This window comes from Carettochelys insculpta, chromosome 19 (genome assembly GCF_033958435.1).
Source record: "Carettochelys insculpta isolate YL-2023 chromosome 19, ASM3395843v1, whole genome shotgun sequence".
Classification (NCBI taxonomy): domain Eukaryota; kingdom Metazoa; phylum Chordata; order Testudines; family Carettochelyidae; genus Carettochelys; species Carettochelys insculpta.
The window spans coordinates 23,199,979-23,218,141 of record NC_134155.1 but is presented as its reverse complement, the minus strand read 5'-3'; the positions used below and the strand labels follow the sequence as shown (position 1 = coordinate 23,218,141).

Genomic DNA, 18,163 nt, shown 5'->3' with positions numbered 1-18,163 from the left:
GCCCCCAGATCTGTTCCCAGCAGGTACACACTGTGCTCTTGCTTCCTGGCTGTTGCTATGTCACTTTGCACCTCCAATGCTGCCAAAGGCTGAGACAGACAGGAGGAGAGAGGCAAAGGTATTGCTGAGAGGTTGAGCAGAACCAGGTGGGTACAGGGATCCCAGGACCAGTCTGCAGCCCAGGAGAGGGGGGCTCAGAGAAACTCACAACAGAGCCTGGGGCAGGTTAGAAAACTTTTACTTGCACACAACCAGGCACAGAGCATTGCAGGGGCCAGAGTGCTGCCGACCAACTGGCCTGGCAGCAGGTTAAATGCCAGGCATGTTCCCCAGGACCAGAGACCCTGCTCTGAGTAGCCAGAGGGAGGCTGAGGGCCCTGCAGCACTGAGCAGAGACCTACCACCTCAGCAGCAAGAGGCAAGGAAGAGCCAGGCTCTTGATGCTCCCACCACAGCTTCCATCAAGTCCTCATTGCACACAGGGGCCCTTCTTCCGCCTCTTCTTGCGGGTGGCACAAGGGCCTCTTCCCTCTCCACCATCCACCTCAGCCTTGATAGGAGGGGCACTGGAAGCAACAGCAGCAGGAGAACCAAAAGCAGTGAGAGAGCAACAGCAGAGCATGACAAAGCCATCGTGCCAGCCCTGTGCTGCTCTGCAGTGCCCAGCCCCGTCCTGCCTTGCTTCAACACTGACCCCTGTGCCAGTGGGACTCCTGCGCCCCCCACCCCACTTTCATCAGCATAATCTGTGCTCCTGTTCCCAGCTCCCCTCACTCCCCATCCTCTTCCTCTGCTGGCTGCACTCTCACCCCTTCCCCGCAGTTCCTCTGCTTTGCTTCTCCCCGCAGCTAAAGGGGAAGTGCCCCCTGCAGACTGCAGCACGCCCACCACAAGTGCCAGGCCCAGTGAAAGAAGAGGGTGAGCCCAAGACCCTCGCTCTCAGGGCAGAGCTCTCACCTGCAGGAGCCCTGGCCGTTGTGTTCCAGCTGCCGTTCCAGCACAGCCACAAAGAAGCCGTTCGTCAGTGTCGCTGTGGGGCAGGCTCGGAGACAGCACTCCGCACCTGGGAAGGTGGCCAGGCCTCTGTGGGGCCAGGAAGGCAGCACATTTACCAACCTGCAAACCAGGACATGATCGCAGCAAAGCTCAGTAATCCAGCCAGCTGCTGCAGGGGCTCCTGCACCACCCAGGCAGAAGTCTAAGCACCAGGCTGGCCTGGGCCCCACTCCCCCTCCCCCTCCCGTGAGCAGTTATTAGCAATGCAGCCTGGCTCATCCCCTACCCTGTGACTAATCCCAGTTCCCACCAGCCCCGGGCCCCACCTACACTGTTTAATGCAGCTCTGCCCCCAGCCCCGCGTTGGTACCTGAACACTGGGCCATGCTCCTGCAGCACATCCCACACCACGGCCTCGTTCTCCTCCTTCTCCACCGAGCACGTGGAGTACACCAGGCGCCGGAGGGCAGGGAAGCGCAGAGCATGGCCCAGGGCCTTGCGCTGGAATGCAGCCAGGGCCCGCAGCCGCTCCATGCTGGGGGTGCTCTCGCCTGCCTGCCGGTTCACCATGCCTGTGGGGAGACGCATGGAGAAGCTGGGCTCCTCCTGGCTCCAGGATCTCCATCCAAGGGCCTCTTCTCTACCAACTCCCACCTGAGTTCAGTGTCCTGTGGGGAGAACCAGCCCCTCGGCGTGGTTCATGCCAGGTACACCAGGCAGGCGTAACCACCACCCTGTTCATCCTGCCCAGGCCTGGCCTCCCACCCCTTACCTGAGCCACTGCATGAGGGGTCCAGGAGGATGTAGGACACATTGCTGAACTTGGGGTCAGTGGGATCAACTGCCAGGAAGTCCTCACTGGCCAGTTCACAGCAGGTGACCCCCGCCCGCACCAGCATTGTGCTCATGGTGGCCAAGCGCTTGGGATCCAGGTCAAAAGCAAAGATCTGCCTGAAAGTAACACCCCCAAAGAAATACAGGAATCACTACCTGGCTCTCATCGCCAGGTCCACCGCCTGGGCAGGCAGAATCCCAGCCACCAGAGCAGCGTTGGACAAGCATATCCCTCCGTCAGTTCCCCCAGGGCTCGTCAAATCCTTAACTGGAAGGGACCACAAGAGGTCACCAGGTCCAGACCCCCTGCACTCACAGCAGGGCCAAGCACCGTCTATATCATCCCTGACATATTTGTCTGACCTGCTCTTAAATGTCTCCAGTGATGTAAATTCTACAGCTCCCTTGGCCATTTATTCCAGTGCTTATCCACCCTGACAGGAACCTAGTCCTTAATGGCCAACCTAAACCTCCCCTGCTGCCATGTAAGGCCCTTGCTGCTTCTCCTAGTGTCAGAGGTAAAGGAGAATATTTTTTTCTCCCTTTTTTGGCACTTGAAAGCAATTAGGACATCCCCTCAGTCTTCTTTTCCAAACTAAACAAACCCTCTTCTTTCAGTCTTCCCTCATAAGGCACGTTTTCTAGGCCTTTACTCATTTTTGTTGGATCTTCTCCAGTTTCTCCACATCCTTCCTGAAATGTGGGGCCCAGAACTGGGCCCCGTGCTCCAGTTGAGGCCTAATCAGTGACAAGCAGAACAGAAGAATTACTGCTCCTGTTCACATGCCCCAGAAGAAACAGAAGGTAAGTGGAGAGGCAGAGTACAGGGGTGGGGGGGCGGGATCAGTGGATCAGGTGAGGCTGAGGACTAAAAGTGGGGCATCTCGCTCCCAGATGTGCTGCCTGTAATAATCAGGTGAAGTCCTGACGCAGAACCAGCCAGGAGTGTCCAACTCCATTTCAGCCCCAGCTGAGCTGACTGGGGGGGGCTGGCAGATACTGAAAGTCCCCACACTTCTCCAGCTGCACTGAGGCAGCAGGTAAAGGGAAGTCCACCTCTGTCGCGACCACTGCGGGGCTGTGGGGGATGAGGGAGACTGACAGTCCAAGCTCCAGCTGCACTGGGGCAGCATGAAGAGGGAGGCTGGATTCCCTCTGAGCCCCAGCTGGACTGTGGGTCTGGCAGGGGAGAGAAGTTCTGGCTGCTGAAGAACACCAGTAACTGGTTTGTTATTTAAAAAGGAATAAAAAAACTCTTGTATTTTCAGCCTGTCAGGTGTGAGCCTCAGTTCAGAGGCTGCCGTGGCATTGGCCAGGAGAGATGGATTCCAGACAAGAGATTTCCATTAGGTTTTAGCATTTGTTTGGGGAGAGACATTGAAAACCACGAAGGCCCGCTCTGTGAGAGCTTAGGTCAGTCTGGCTCTTCAGTGACTTGTAAGGAAAAGCACTAAGTTGAGGGATGCTTTGTAGGATGAAGACCTTATCTGCAAGTGCTCTGAAGCCGAGATGCAAACCCCAAACCATGTGTTAAGGTGATCCGTTTCCCTAAGGGGTGTGGAAAAACTTAATGAGTCTGTGCTGGTTTTTGAAGTTGGTGAAACCAGGAAAATGCTTTTTCTACACGGCTCATTTAAAATACACATAACCGCTTGTTTTACTTCTGTTTGTATTTTCAGTGTTGTCGCTTGGTTGTCTGCAGTTCTATTTGCTGCCTCTGTTTTATTCTTTATGCACATTGCTGGTCAGTTTCCCAGGTCCCATCAGTGGAGGGGAGCCAGAAGCCAGGGCACCACCCCTGATTGGAGCAGTTTTCCTGCTCCTGTCAGGGGCAGAAGTTGTGTTAACCCAAGACATGCGCAACTCAGTTGTGCATATCTCAGGGGTTTACTGTATAGTGAACTAAATATACAAATACAGTACAAGTTTGTAGTATACAATACTAGTGCTGGTAAAGTACTCTGCATACATTTGTTTGTTTCTTAATATCTAATCTTGTTTTTCTTTAGTGTTATGCATTGCTAGGTACGTATTCCTATTATCCAAATTATTTGATTATCCAACAACTACCTGGTCCTGCTGGTGATGAATTTACTGTATACTCCCAGGGTGACATTAAATTTCATTTTAATTTGAGTCCATATTAAGTATCTCAAGCAGCATGCTTTGTTAATTATGATTTGTTTTAACTTTTTTTTTTTTGTTTATTGGACACGCACATCTCCTAGAGGTGGAAGGGACCTCAGGAGGTCATCTAGTCCAGTCCCCTGCGCTCTTGGCAAGAGCGAGCACCATCCCTGACATCTATTTGCCCCAGTCCCTAAATGGCCTCCTCTAGGATTGAACTCACAACCCTGGGTTTAGCAGACCAATGCTCAAACCACTGAGCTATCCCTCCCCACTTCCTGCTCTCTGAACTTTTAAAAATTAAATACATTTAAAGGTTTTGGTTTGTATTGCTGGCACATCAGCTCATTATCTCAATATTGGGGCTCTACCACAATTCACTCCACCCACGGATGGAAAAACGTTTGAAGAACACTATGAGACTACATTAATGGCTGCCATTCTCCCACCTCCTTCCAGGCCTCACTCGCCAGCAGTGCTCTTGGGGGGCAGATGCTACTGGGCTGATTTCAAACAAGCTCCCAGCTCCTCAGTTCCCACATGCAAGAGCAAAACTGCCCACTCTAAGTGCCTGACCCTTTCCCTTCACCAGTCCTCCCTGTCACCCCACGCTGGGTGCAGTGCTTCACACAGCTCCATCCTGCGACTCAGACTTACCCCTTGTTCTTCAGGATGGCAGCAAGGTGACTGGTCTTGTTCCCAGGGGCAGCACAGGCATCAATCACCTGGGACCCCAAGGGGGGACTCAAAAGGAAGGCAGGGAGGCAGCTGGCCTGGAAGAGATGCCATCAGTCACAGATCCGCACCTCAAGTTCCTACCTCCCCAATACATCCTCCATCGCTTCAGACCACATCCCTAAGTCAATCCAGCCACACAATGCACCCTCAGCTGCAGGATCAAAACTTCCATTAAAAATACGGCCTTGTTGCCCTACGGCTGCAGAGGCAGCCTTCCTAATGCAAAGCGAGTAACCAAAGCAGAGACATCTGCAGCGAGAACGGTGCAAATGGACCCCATTTCTCTCTCTGGGGCATTGACGTTTCATCAGCTTCATTTGGTTTCAGAGTTGACAATTTTTACTATTCACTGCTCTTGTTCGAGTCTTTATCTCACACCTCAAACTGCCCCCTGCATCTCCCAGCTTGCCCCAGCAACTTCTTCAGTGTAGTTAGGAACTGTCAGTACAAAAATCTGTAGCACATCAAGACTGAAAAGGACAACATGATCATTCTGGGTCCTATCTAGCACTTCTTAGCTCTATCTTAAGTGCTTGCATCAGAAAGCCACAGAATTTAGCCCTAGTGTGCAACCAAATACCTATGGCTGTGGTCTACAAACAACTTCATCCTTCCTTGGAGACTAAGGTTGGGGGAATAGGACAGAGGCGTATAAAATCATGATTTGTGTGGCACAAGTGACTAAGAAAAAGTTATTTACTTGTTCCTGTAACATAAGAACGAGGGGTCACCACATGAAATTAATGGATGGCAGGTTTCAAATTAACAAAAGGGCGTTTTTCTTCATGCACTGTGTAGTTGGCCTGTGAAACCCCTGGCCAGAGGTGGTTGTGAAAACTAAGATTTTAACAGGGTTCAAAAAAGAACTAGATACATTTCTGGAGGTTAGGTCCATCAATGGCTGTTAGCCAGGCTAGGTAGGAATGGTGTTCCTAGCTTCTGTTTGCCAGAGGCTGGAAACGGATGACAGAGAGGGATCGCTCAGTGACTACCTGTTCTGTTCACTCCCACCACAGCATCAGGCATGGGCCTCTGTCAGAAGACAGGACACTGGGCTCGATGGGACTTTTGGTCTGACCCAGTGTGACCATTCTTATGTTCCTTGTGACGCCTATCACCATAGAATCATCGGGCTGGAAGGGACCTCAGGAGGTCATCTAGTCCAGCCCCCTGCTTCAAGCAGGATCAACCCCCACCGAGTCATCCCAGCCAGGGACTTAAAAACCTTGAGGGATGGAGATTCCACCACCTCTCTAAGTAACACATTCCAATGCTTCAGCTCCCTCCTGGTGAAGTAGTTTTTCCTAATATCTAACCTACACCTCTCCCTCTTCAACTTCAGACCATTGCTCCCTGTTCTGCCATCTGACACCGCTCAGAACGGTTTCTCACCCTCCTCTTTAGAGCTCCTCTTCAGAAAGTTGAAGGCTACTATTAAATCATCCCTACGTCTTCTCTTCTGTAAACTAAACAAGCCCCAATCCCTCAGCCTATCCTTATAGGTCTTGTGCTCCAGCACATCCACATCTTTTTTATACTGGGGGGCCCAAAACTGGATATAATATTCCAGATGTGGCCTCACTATGCCTCAGTCCTTTCCACACTAGCATCAGCCCTTGGCACATTTCCTTTAGCCTGAGTTTTCCACCCCACCAGAGTGACTCTCCCTGCCCCAGTGCCCCCCACCTTGTCCTGGAGGATGATGTGCCCTGTGATGTATAACCGGTTCTCATGGAAGTCTGTCTGTGATGGGAAAACAAGCAGCTCCGGCAAGTGGGGATCCAGGAAGAATTGCTTCCCTGAGAGAGAGCTCAGCTCCTCCATTCTACCCGGAAACAGCACAGAGTGGAGAGGAAGCAGATTAGTCCTTCAGAGGTCAGCTCCGGATATCGCGCTCTCGCAAGCCAGCCAAAGCCCATACCTCAACCCTAGGTCAAGGCCAGCCAACAACTAGCTACAGAATCCAGGGCAGGCAGAATCACTTTAGAAACTGCAACTCACTCACTGCCAGCATTGCTGATAAAATGTCCCCAGTCCCCTCATTCTCCTCCATACACATAGCTCTGCCACTCGTCTTCACACAGAGAAGGGTTTGGGGAGCACTTCTCAAACACGGCTATCAGCGGCTTTTCTTTTGGCCACTGCCCCTTGGGGGGAGACAGGCAAATCAGCCACCCCTTCTCCTCTCTGTTGCTCCTAGATACACTGCTACCAGGGACTGGGTCCTGGCCCCCTCTAGAGACACCTGGCGCGTAGCACTGAAGGTGAAGGCAGCTGATGAGTGCTGCACCTTCCCAGGTGTGGTGGGACTCAGCCTTTGCACTTCAATCCTGGGGCAGCAGGATAAACCCTGCAGTGATGGGCCCTGGACTCCAGTTTCTGTCCCTGGTCTCTGGCTGTTGGGCTTCAGCCTCTGACCCCCACCCCCAGCCAAGGCTTAATTTGTCCCCGGGCTTGCAGTGGCTGAATGTTCTCCTGAGACAAGTGATATGTGCCTCCTTGTTAATATCATTTTTCTCCCAACAGCCTCATTAGCAAGCAATAAATAGATTGCAATGATTTGGACATGTATGTGTGCATATGTATTCGTTTTTCCTGAATCAAATTAAGCATTTTCATAAAAAGCATGACACCGTCAAATAATTTATCCTGAGAACAGGCGGCTTACAGCTTCCTGCAGCCCCAGCCCTTCATTGTCCGCAAGGTAACTACAGTAGCGCAACGCCTCCCTCACACACACACCCCGCACCCACCCACCCGCCCCCTTCTGTGACTGAATATCAGTACGGCAGGTCAATAAAGCCCACAATGCAGAGCCCAGGGACAGACCAGGAATGGCTTTACCTAGATGCTCTGCCCAGGTAGGAGTAGCCCTGGCGTTTGAAGTAGTCAACCACATCATCCATGCAGGTTTTTAGGGTATTCACTCGGACATAGCGTGGCACTTGAGAGGCTGGGGAAGCAACAGAAACAGATTAGAGACACGCATATATGCACACTAATCCCACTTTCCCAAATCACGAGATATATTAGAGTGCTTTAGCTGGTTTGATGCTTCAGACACAAAAAAGAGATGGATCAGGTCTTGGCCAGCCCTGTCTGCGGGTCTATATATTATGTCAGAGGTTAATCATGAGCCCAGCTTAAACACCCAGAAGAAGGAATCTAGAAATTGCTGCCCCATATGTGACCCCAAACCCTAGGGAAATGATGGCACGGAGACAGAATAGCCTTGAAGAAGCCAGGAACTACAATACACCCTCCCCCTGCAGAAGGAGTCATCATCCACCTTCCTGCGGCTCATTTTTGCAGAAACACATACAAATTTTGTATCTAGAACCCTGCAAATTTGCAGCTATTTGGTTTATTGTCATGGGTAGCTGCATTTGCAGATATGGCTGGGGACAGCTGCAACTCATTTTTGTGGATATGGAGGCACATACAAATTGTGTATCAGTACAGGGTTCTAGGAACAGGACTCTCGCTGGGTCTTCTTTGGTGACTGGATTCCCAATCTGGAGTCCCATCTGCTGGGAAGAGTCCCCACACTCACCTTTATTCCCACTTTCTGTGGGTGCCAACAGGTCCTCATTACAGCTCACCTTTTTGCGCACCTTGAGACGGGCAAGCTCTGCCTGCAGCCGGGCCCGGTGCTTCTGCACCAGCACTTTCCAGCGTCCCCCACACTTCAGACCCTTGCCAAAAAGCAGGTCGTACACTAGCACCTGCAGTAAGACAGAGAAGGTCAGGCCCAGTCCAGCTGCTGCAGGCCCAGGGCACTCCCCCTTTGACAGGCAGAGCCTGAGAAGGCCTTACTTTAGCTAGGTGCGGGGACAGCTTCTTCTCCGCCTTCAGAAGGCAGGCCCCAGCCATGATGGAGTCCAGCACAGGAGAGTAGCGCAGGGTCTCGGACACCAAGGCATAGAGCTGTTTTATGTTCTGGGAGAGGCAAATCCTGTCAGTTAGGGTCACAGCCCCCCTGCTGCTCCCCCACTGATAACCCCGACTCCTGCCCTCCCCCCCATAACCCCTGCCCCCCATAACCCCGACTCCCACCCCCCATTGGCTCTGCCTCCCCATAACCCCGACTCCTGCCCTCCCCCCCATAACCCCGACTCCCACCCCCCATTGGCTCTGCCTCCCCATAACCCCGACTCCTGCCCCTCCCCCCCCACTGGCTCTGCCCCCCCAGACCCCGACTCCTGCCCCTCCCCCACTGGCTCTGCCCCCGCATGACCCCGACTCCTGCCCCTCCCCCACTGGCCCTGCCCCCCCCCACATAACCCCGACTCCTGCCTCTGCCCGCTCCCGGCAGCCCCGCTCCTGTGAGCCCGATGGCCCCGCTACCTGGAAGCGGCTCTTGTACACCAGCGTCTTGAGGGCGCCTTCGCGGCGCTCCAACCCGGCCAGGACGGAGGCGGCCGCGGTGTACAGCGCCATGGCCCCACGCGGCACCCGTAGATGGCCGTGCGTGAGGCGAGCACACCCTGACCTATTGGATGGTGGCGCAATAGCCCCATTTCCGGTTCCGGTTCGCCGCTGTGAAAGCTCCGCCCATCTCCCGAAGACGTTCCCCTGCCCGCCACCCGACAGGTGGTAAAGGAGCGCATGCGCACGAGCCCGGAGCGTTGCGATCGACGCGGGGAATCCCGCTCTGGAGCATTATGGGTAAGGACGGGCAGTCTGCGCTGGGATCCGGTGCATTATGGGTAACGGCGAGCATCCTGCATGTGGCCCGGTGTCCTATGGGTAATGGTGGGCAGGCTGTGCTGGTGCCCGGTGCATGATGGGTAATGGGGGGGTGGGTTGTGCTGGTGCCCAATGCATTGTGGGTAATACCAGGCACCCCGTGCCGGGACCCAGGAGTAGGTGGCGCGGCCGGCCATGGTGCCTGATGCTGAGCCTCCTGCTGGGCACCACGCGCCGAGGAGCCCTGAGAGCTGGGAGGAACCTGGGGTGCAGGGGAGCCTTGAGCTGAGCCCACCCCGCTCCCTGAGGCCATGTTGTTGGGCTGCGAGCTGGCGCCAGCGCAGAGTAGCCCAGACTAGCAGCGTAGCGAGCACAGGGCAGGGCGGACCCGACCCCGCTCCCAGTGTGGACCTGGATCTGCACCAGGCACACTCGTGCCCTCCCCATCTCCGCAGCTGCGCTAGTGCTTGCTCAGAGCGGGGTTTGCCCCCCACCCGCTGCTCCATGGGCAGAGGTACCCACCTGTCTGAGCGACGTGCAACCCCGTTTTCTGCTGTCAGACAGGCACGTATTGCTGCAATATTGTGTGCGTTGCTCCACCCTTCAAGGCTTAAACTGGCAAATTTCCCCTCAGTATTTCTTGTACGCTGTCCAAGTTCCTTCTCAAGCACTGTAGCGAGCAACCTTCCACCAATGTCTGCTCCACTAGGTGAGCTGTTACCTGGTCATCAGCACCCAAGTGTGTCAGTTACAGTGTGTACTCCTAACAGTATGAAAAGGAGGATGTGTCACAAAAATGAACTGGGTATCTGTGCTGTCTTGTTGATATTTGCTGGTACTTACTGCAGAACTATCCATGGTGGTGATTTTACTGGATGATTGAAGTCTTTTGCTTGCTACTGGTTCTTTGTTTTCTGAATTGTGTTTAGTTGCACCACTGCTACTCAAAGTACCAACAGCAGACTGATGTTGTTGCAGATAGACAGTCTAAGTGTGTTATGCTTAAATGGGATCCTGAAACAAAATTCAAAAATTATTTTGAATAGTCATTTTTCAGATCTTCTCACTCTATTATTAAGTTCCAACTCTGCAAATAGCTTGGAAGTTTACTTGTTAAATCACACTTATGCTAAAAGGCAGAGGGAGAGCCTTGGGGAATGATGCTTGCAAAGGGAATTATTTCAGTTACTAACCAGTTGATATCTAACACCATAATTATCAAGGACAGAGTAATATCTGCTCCAGTTGCTGGGTTCAAGATCTGTATGGAGGAATATTTCACATTGAAATTCCACTACCAAGAGTGGCATTGTGAAAAGGAAACTTTAGGCTTCCACCTTGTGATCAGGCAAACACCTTGTATCTAATAACATGGGACAGATAACGTGACCCCCTCCTTTCTGGAACTGGACACAAGCAAACTCTTTTCAATAGCCAAACACAGGAAAAAAAGGCTCAGTACATCCCTCTCCTGAATTGTGAAGAAATAAAAAAAATGCCAGCATCCTGGAATGCAACCAGTCCCAAGCAGAGCAGCTAAGCAGGAATGTGCATGAACTCTAAGCCATGTGGCATTCCCTGCAATAGAAGATCTTATCAATAAGATAAGGAAATGCAACCTAGATGGGGCTACTGTCGGGTGGGTGCGTAACTGGTTGAATAACCATTCTCAGAGAGTAGTTATTCATGGTTCACAGTCATGCTGGAAGGACATAACAAGTGTGGCTCCACTGGGTCAGTTTTTGGGCCAGTTCTCTTTAATGGCTTCATCAGTGATTTAGATAGTAAGATGGAGAATATGCTAATCAAGTTTGGAGCTGACACCAAGCTGGGAGAAGTTGCAAGTGCTTCTGAGGATAGGGTCAGAATTGAATATGGTCTGGACAAACTGGAGAATGGTCTGAGGTAAACAGGGTGAAGTTCAATAAGGACAAATGCAAAATATTCCACTTAGGAAGCAGCAGTCAATTTCGCACATACAGAATCGGAGGGAACTCCATAGGATGAAGTGCTGCAGAGAGGGATCTAGGGGTCGCAGTGGACTAGAAGCAGAGTATGAGTCAACAGTGTGACACTGTTGCAAAAAGAGGAAACATGATTATGGGAAGCATTAACAGGAAGTTATTCTTCCACTTTACTCTGCACTGATTAGGTCTCAACTGGAGTACTGTGTTCAGTTCTGGGCCCCACATTTTAAGAAAGATGTGGAGAAATTGTAGAGGGTCCAGAGAAGAGCAACTAAAATAATTGAAGGTCTAGAAAATATGACCTGTGAGAGAACATTAAAAGAATTGGGCTTGTTTAGTTTGGAAAACAGAAGGATGAGAGGGCTCTCAGACATGTTTCAAGTACCTAAAAGGGTGTTACAAGGGGGAGGGAATAAAATTATTCTCCTTGGCCTCTGATGGTAGGACAAGACACAATGGGTTTAAATAATAACAAGATAGGTTTAGACTAAACATGTGGAAACCATCTTGTATAAGAAGCCATTTCACATCCCTTACTTCTGCATGCACACAAGAGCCTGTACTTTCCTTGACCTGTTTGGGAATAGCAGGAAGGATGAGCTCTATGGAATTGCATTAATGAACTGTTTGGAGTTAAGGCTGCAGCTCCCCGGTACCTGTTTCTCTTTGCGGATAACGGTTTCTCTTTGAGAAGTGATTTACAATTCTCTAACTAATTGCCTCTGCAACTGGGCTTTGTTTTTGTAAGGGTATAAAATACTAGAGTTAGCTGCATCAAGGAGCCTTGCTGGACAGTGTCCAGTTTGGCTCATCTGTTGCCTTATTGAATTCAATAAAGCTGAATGTTAGCTGCCTAAACTCAGAGAAGTCTTGTGCTTCAACAATCTGGAGGTCCCACCGAGATCCCAACACACCACTTGCCCGGATGGAGGGACCGGCACCCCACTTCCAAGCCTCTCAAGAGCGCTCAATAGAAGGTAAGGGGGATATCTGTTACAAAATCTCCCACCAGGGGCTTGGGACTGGAGTGCCAGCGGCCGTCAGGGTAAGGGGGAGCTACGGGTTCCACCTTTGTGGAGCAGCTAACATTCTTTGTCTGTCTGTTTGTTTGTGTGTGTCTTTGTCTATTAGGCCTGTCTTGTATGTCACAGTTCCAACAGGGCGCACCGGTGTCTCTAGTGAGGCAGCCATGTGCCGGACCCTCTGTGTTCGGATGCTAAAGGCTGGCGTGGTGCCACTACACTCTTTCGGCACACGGAACTGTGGGAAGCCTTGCTGCCTCCCTCTGTTTCTGTTCTGAAGAAAGAGTAACCTTTAAAGATATCCCTAAGCCCAGGCAGACTTAAATCCTGCCAGGCTGTTTCCAGGCACCAGGACGCAGACGTCCTGCCGGGCTGGAGTGGGTGCCGGGAAGCCCCCCCGCCCTGTGAGCCAGGTAGGCTTCGGTCCAGTGCCTCGCACCCTGCAAGCCAGGTGAACTCTGGTTTGGTGCCTTGTAGGGATAGATCTTGCGAGCCAGGTGAACTTCAGTTCAGTGCCTCGCACCCTATGAGCCAGGTGAACTCCAGTTCGGTGCCTCACAGGGAGAAAATAAATTGGGGATAGGTCAGTCTACTTGGAAGTTTTTAGATAAATGGAATTGGTATACCAGAAATGATCCTTTGAAGCAATTTCCTCTAGAGGGTACATTTGACTTAAAAAAAAAAAAAACGGAGAAAAAAAAGAAAAGAACAAAGCTGAAAAGGAAAAACTGAAAAAAAATGGGGAAAAAAAAAAGAAAAAAAATTATTTCTCTCCGGAGGGCATTAGAATCAAAAGGTAGCAAAAATTTCTCAAACACAAGTTACTGGGAGTAAGGAATATCGGAGCAGTTGCATCTGGGCTGTGAGAAACAGCTGACTGAACAAAAGCCCAGACTATAAGACCTTGAAGAAACTGCCCAACTCGGTGAAAGCTGTTAGGTTAACTCTGTTGTACAGAGTGTAGTCATGTAAGCATTTATGTTGCAGTATGTGTGTATCCATCATGGAGTTTTGTTTAAATTAATTGTCTTGCTAACATGTGCTTGTGTCAGAAGCTGATAACTTGCCCTTGCAGCAACAAAGAGCTGTTTTGGCTTTGTCCTGCCAAGCGTCTGGCTATTAGAATCTGTACTGATCTGCACTCCTCATCCGTTTGTGTTTGGAGGTTTTTTGCTTTTGACCGGTCTGGGGTAGTTTTGTCTGTCTATCTATTTGTGTGTCTTGCTGGTGTATCCATAAGGAGGGGACGCCTTCCGATGTGGACACCTTCCAATGTCAAAGAACAAAAGTTGTGTAAAACCTAAATAAGATCAGAGTTAAAGTCTTCCCTTCTGTTGCAAAGTTAAGTAAATTATAGAGGTAACATTAATGTATAGAAATAATGGGTGAGATGTATTTGAAATCTCCTGCTAAGGGTTATGCCCAGCAGGACCACAGGCATCTGCCGAGTCTGGTAAACCAAATATACAAGTTAGACGAAGGGTTTAATACCGATCTGCCAATAGCACTCAGCGTTATAAATCCAAGATTTACTAAAGGAAGGGGTACTCATGAAGACCCAGAGCCCCTTCAATAGCCCAAATTTGGCCAGTTCTTTTAAAAAAAATCAAATTTAAATCTCCATAATTCAGTAAAACTTGCTAAAAGAAGATAAAGGGTTTCTATTGGGATTTAACTGCCCCAAATGTATAAAAGGGCATGTAAACTGTGTACAGCACTGTAAAATTAGTTAGAGTAGTGAAACGGGTGTTAATTAAAAAAAAAAGTATGCACTTAGCATGAGTGACCCTGTAATAAGGTGCAATGTATATAATTGTCTTTTAATAAAGGAAAGTAATAAAAGTTAAAGGGAAAGTCTGATCCCTGTAATAACATCTTCAAATGGTGAAATCTAAACTGCTAAAGTTTTCATTTTTAAGGGAGCAAGCGTGTGATTAGAGGGAACAAGGAAATCACTAACTCTGAAGAGTCTGAAAAAAAATTCAAAGGAGCTTGCAGAGTTTAAAAGGAACTGAGCATATTTGTGAATGGAGTATTTTAAGATGTAATCTGTATTTTAAAATGTAATCTGCCACTCCCAAAGGGGGATAGAAAATTGTTCCTTTGTCGTTCAGAAACACAGAAAAAATACTGGTAGTTACTGAAGAACAACTTAAAACATCATGAATCTCCTTTCAAAACGAAAAGCGTGGTTTTGTGTTTTGTTTGTGCTTGTCTTATTAATAGCATTGTTAAGTTGTCTATACTGGTAAGTAAACAAAAATACACATGGGCTCACAAATTTAAAAAAAATAGTCTGTATGTTGCTGCCTTATTAAATGCCTTGCAGTCACCATGTGCTGTTGCAGTTACTAAGTGTGCTGCTCATCAGGCTGCTCATGATGAAGATACATGTGGAAATGCCTTGGCTAACTCAGCAGCTAAGGCTGCAGCCCTTTCCCCTCTTGGGCCACTTCACTATTTCCTATTTTTACAGACTCCCAGTCTCCTATTGCAACGCTTATTGATACTGCATTATTCCAAGATCAGGCCCTAAATTTGGAAAAGACCACCTGGAGACTGGATGGATGCCTTTTGCATCCTGACCACCTTTGGCGCTCCCTGGACGGCCGCCCGGTTGCGCCCAAGGTCCTTCTCCCTTATCTTGCTTGCGTGCACCACAGCGTGGCTCATGTAGGTAAAAGGGGGGGATGATTACTGCTGTTCAAACAAAATTGGTTTGCTCCCAATTCTCCCAAGTGGCCCAGGACTACTGTCTGGCTTGACCTGTCTGCCAAGCCCACAACATGGGCAAACCTGTAAAGACAGTTCTGGCAACCAGAGCTCTACCTTTTAGGACCGTTCTTAAATTTATAAATGAGCTCCATTCAACTACCCAAATGTAAATCTTTTGAATATGTGCTGGTTATTGTTTGGTTGTTCTCGGGATGGGTAAAAGCTTATCCATGCAGGAACGCTAACACCATCGCAGTGGCAAAAAGACTTTTAAGTCACTATATCCCATCCTGGGGAATACCCTTCGTGATCTCCAGTAATAGAGGTGTGCACTTCACTGGACTTAGTCCCTATGAGATTGTGTGTGGCTGCCGTATGAGACAGCTGAGCAGCCCAAAGATTGACCAGGCCAATACCACACTTATCAAAGGAAGCCTAGTTAAGTACTGTCAGGAACCTATGAGGTGTGTGCAGTCCTATCATTCACATGTCAAGGACGCTTTCCTGGAGGCCCCGACTGAACCGTGCCATAAGCTACAACCAGGAGATGGGGTCTGTGTAAAGGTCCACCAGCGAAAGACTGCCCTGGAACCAAGGTGGAAGGGCCCCTACCAAGTCCTTTTGACCACCCATACCGCTGTGAAGTGCAAGGGACTGCTGACCTGGAGCCACACCTCCCACTGCAAACGGTTCCAGCTCCTACAGAGGCAGGTCCTGAAGAGGAGCGCCGCAGACCTGGTACCGGCAATCCAGGCCCAGAAGCAGACGAACCTGAGAGACCAAGACTAAGGTACCAACTGCAGCCCAGGAAACCTGCCAGCGATAGGTGAAGAAAGCGACGAAGCCATGAAAAACAGCCCAATGGCGCTGGCCAAACAAATCCTGCTGAACTTATGTTTAGTTTTGTTTTTAATACCTGCTAGCTTAGCAGAGGAGAAGCGAGCGCACAGAAAGCACAATAAGGACTTGCCACACACCCACTACATCTGCAAGAGATGCAGCAAGGACTGTCACTCTCGTGTGGGTCTTCGTAGTCACAATAGACGCTGTAAATGAAGTCCTCAATTGAAACTTTAAAGGGCGCGATCCATAGTCTATGCAGACTGAAGGATGCCTACTACTACCTACTAGCTCTCGCCTATATGGCTCAAGTACGTTTATGCTTTAATGAACCAAGTTTCCCTGGAATATAACACCACAGATGTTGAATATGTGCTCGTAGCCCTGTACATTCAGAAGAAGGTGTCCCAATGATTCCAGTCCCACTAAATAACACTCAGATGAATGGAACATGGTTCGGTGAATTGGGCCAGAATGACACATGGTATGATAAAGGGTTTAATGGCCTAGGATATGTTCATTTAGCCATAACCTCAGTTGGAGAATATTATTGGACGTGCAATGGCACGGGAGACCGAGTGGGGAAAAGCAGGTGCAAGATAAGCGTTGTCCAGAATGGGGTTTGGTGTAAGATAAAGACCCTGCCAACCTTGACATCTTCAGGTACTATTTGCGGTGGATGATGAAACCCCAATGCAGTAAAGCCTTAACAGCTAAGGTTGGCCATTATTTTATATGTGTCCATAGGGCATATAAAACCCTGCCCATAAGTTGGAGTGGCACCTGCTATATTGGGGCAGCCTTCCCAGCCATTCAGATAGTAGACCGTTTTCCCGGTAGCAGAGTCCGAAACTACCGAGAGATAACGAACGTGGAATGGTACTGGGGAGTCACGACCCCAGGTTTGGGTATGGCCTTTGCGATGAAGGAAATACAGAGGCCGGAAGAAGCTTTTGAGAAAGTAGCCAATCGTACAACCAAAGCCCTCCGAGCCATCGATAAGGAATTGGGAGAAGTGATGCAAATGGTCCTCCAAAACCGAATGGCCCTAGATTCCGTCCGAGCAAGTAAGGGTGAGGTTTGTGCCATGGTGGGAAAGGAATGCTGTGTGTATATTACAGACACCAGCAAGGAAGTGGAGGAAGATGCCTCAGAAATTGAACAGGCTGTGATGAGCCTTAAGCAGGAGGAAAGTTGGACCCTCTGGGGTTGATTGGGAGGTTGGATTGGACATGTGGGAACTTGGATTTTGCAAGGAATAGCATTAGTATTGGCAATAGTCCTTTGTGTCTACTTCTGTTCCTTGTTAATCAAATGTTGTATTTCCTGTGCTCTAAAAAGGGCCGAACAGACTCTTACCAGCAGGGAAGTGGAGCTAATGATTTTAAGGCATGATGAGCACAGAAAAGAACAAGAGGTGTATGTAAATACTTTAGTGAACATGTATCCATGAAATGGCTTCTGAGTTAGCCTTTTTAAGGCTAAAAGGGGGGAGTTGTGGAAACCATCTTGTATAAGAAGCCATTTCACATCCCTTACTTCTGCACGCACACAAGAGCCTGTACTTTCCTTGACCTGTTTGGGAATAGCAGCAAGGATGAGCTCTATGGAATGCGTTAATGAACTGTTTGGAGTTAAGGCTCCAGCTCCCCGGTACCTGTTTCTCTTTGCTGATAACGGTTTCTCTTTGAGAAGTGATTTACGATTCTCTAACTAATTGCCTCTGACACTGCTATCAAATTGCCCCTCTATATTTCAGCCATTTGAGAAGACCTCCAACTGTCCCATTGCAGGGGGAGATGCTGCCTGATTCTGTGGAAGAGACTGAGCATTCAGCTGGGAAGGAATACCAGACACATAACACACAGCTGCTCTGCCTGCTGTTTCAGGAAACAAACAAATCCAGTTTGTTTGTAACTGACGGCAATAATAACTGCAGCACCCTTCACCCCAGGTGGGACTTGAACCCACAATCCCTGGCTTAGGAGGCGAATGCCTTATCCATTAGGCCACTGGGGCATATGTGAAAGTGTTACTGCTGCCTATCACAGGATGCTCTTACCACTGGCGTACCTTCTGGGGATTATTCTTCCTGAGTTTTTCTAAGCAATCCAAAGCACTGGATTTGGTGATCTGCATGCTGCAGCTCTGGAGCCACATGCACCTCTTCAAGGACTTCTTCGTGGCTCCCGATGCTATAATTGCAAAGTTTCAAAAAAACAAAAAACTCCTGAT

General features: G+C 49.6%; 2 protein-coding genes and 1 non-coding gene across 4 annotated transcripts in view; 1 reads left to right on the top strand and 2 right to left on the bottom strand.

Annotated features, from left to right (window-relative positions):
• Positions 1 to 222: 222 nt before the first annotated feature.
• NSUN5 (NOP2/Sun RNA methyltransferase 5) lies at positions 223 to 9,216 on the bottom strand. Of its 2 annotated transcripts, none has more exons than XM_075013692.1 (10): positions 9,043 to 9,216; positions 8,512 to 8,634; positions 8,249 to 8,420; positions 7,540 to 7,648; positions 6,382 to 6,520; positions 4,615 to 4,730; positions 1,769 to 1,947; positions 1,367 to 1,568; positions 958 to 1,083; positions 223 to 566 (listed from the first exon to the last, which is right to left on the bottom strand). In XM_075013692.1, the coding sequence occupies exons 1-10, from the start codon at positions 9,133 to 9,135 to the stop codon at positions 470 to 472; spliced, it is 1,356 nt and encodes a 451-aa protein (XP_074869793.1). In that variant the 5' UTR covers positions 9,136 to 9,216; the 3' UTR covers positions 223 to 469. The 2 variants fall into 2 exon arrangements, with proteins under 2 accessions (XP_074869793.1, XP_074869792.1); XM_075013691.1 differs by having other exon boundaries at positions 958 to 1,116; positions 9,043 to 9,195.
• Positions 9,217 to 9,263: 47 nt separating this feature from the next.
• The window catches only part of FKBP6 (FKBP prolyl isomerase family member 6 (inactive)), a 52,092-nt gene continuing 43,192 nt past the window's right edge, over positions 9,264 to 18,163 (top strand). Inside the window, exon 1 of the mRNA XM_075013693.1 lies at positions 9,264 to 9,363. Within this exon, the coding sequence (XP_074869794.1) occupies positions 9,360 to 9,363 (4 nt within the window). The 5' untranslated portion in view covers positions 9,264 to 9,359. The remainder of the gene's footprint in view (positions 9,364 to 18,163) is intronic.
• TRNAR-CCU (transfer RNA arginine (anticodon CCU)) lies at positions 17,875 to 17,947 on the bottom strand. The gene has a single exon. It is a non-coding gene; the product is annotated as a tRNA-Arg (tRNA).

Bases quoted from the DNA above. Each gene is read 5' to 3' on its own strand.
- NSUN5 (XM_075013691.1), bottom strand. From the start codon at position 9,135: ATGGCGCTGTACACCGCGGCCGCCTCCGTCCTGGCCGGGTTGGAGCGC. The intron at 6,521-7,539 runs GTAAAGCCATTC...GTTTCCGGGTAG, and splicing joins TACCTGGGCAGAGCATCTAG to AATGGAGGAGCTGAGCTCTC. The intron at 1,569-1,768 runs GTAAGGGGTGGG...GTCTCCCCACAG, and splicing joins CCCCTCATGCAGTGGCTCAG to GCATGGTGAACCGGCAGGCA.